Below are 557 nucleotides of genomic sequence, written 5' to 3'. Positions count from 1 at the left end.
CGTGGTGCCTGGGGTGTGGTGCCTGGGTTGTGGTGCCTGGGACGTGGTCCACTACAGACGTGGTGCCTGGGGTGTGGTGCCTGGGGTGTGGTGCCTGGGACGTGGTCCACTACAGACGTGGTGCCTGGGACATGGTCCCTGGCAAACCGGTGTCACTACAGACCCTGGTTCGATTCCAGGCTGTATCACAACCGGCCGTGATTGGGAGTCCCATAGGGCGGCGCACAATTGGCCCAGCGTCGTCCAGGTTAGGGTTTGGCAGAGGTAGGCCGTCATTGTAAATAAGAATTTGATCTTAACTGACTTGCCTTAAATAAAGGTTACATAAATAAAAGTAATACAGTGGTGGGGAGGCAGAAAGGAAACCTTATCGATGATAGACTATATATTTGACTTGTGGATGAGGTCTGCTACCTTATCGATGATAGACTGCATGTGTGACTTGTGGATGAGGTCTCCTAACTTATCGATGATAGACTGCATGTGTGACTTGTGGATGAGGTCTCCTACCTTATCGATGATAGACTGCATGTGTGACTTGTGGATGAGGTCTCCTA

The 557-nt window shown here is 51.2% G+C and overlaps 1 protein-coding gene across 1 annotated transcript in view; it reads right to left on the bottom strand.

The window, feature by feature from the left end:
* LOC111980052 (roquin-2-like) overlaps positions 1-557 on the bottom strand; it is a 45,202-nt gene that overhangs the window by 12,518 nt on the left and 32,127 nt on the right. The window contains exon 5 of the mRNA XM_070449765.1: positions 415-554. Coding sequence (XP_070305866.1) covers positions 415-554 — 140 coding nt within the window. The remainder of the gene's footprint in view (positions 1-414; positions 555-557) is intronic.

The sequence above is a fragment of the Salvelinus sp. IW2-2015 genome, linkage group LG20 (assembly GCF_002910315.2).
Source record: "Salvelinus sp. IW2-2015 linkage group LG20, ASM291031v2, whole genome shotgun sequence".
In the NCBI taxonomy this organism is placed as follows: Eukaryota; Metazoa; Chordata; class Actinopteri; order Salmoniformes; family Salmonidae; genus Salvelinus; species Salvelinus sp. IW2-2015.
The sequence above is the reverse complement of the archived record's forward strand: the minus strand, read 5'-3'. Positions and strand labels throughout refer to the sequence as shown.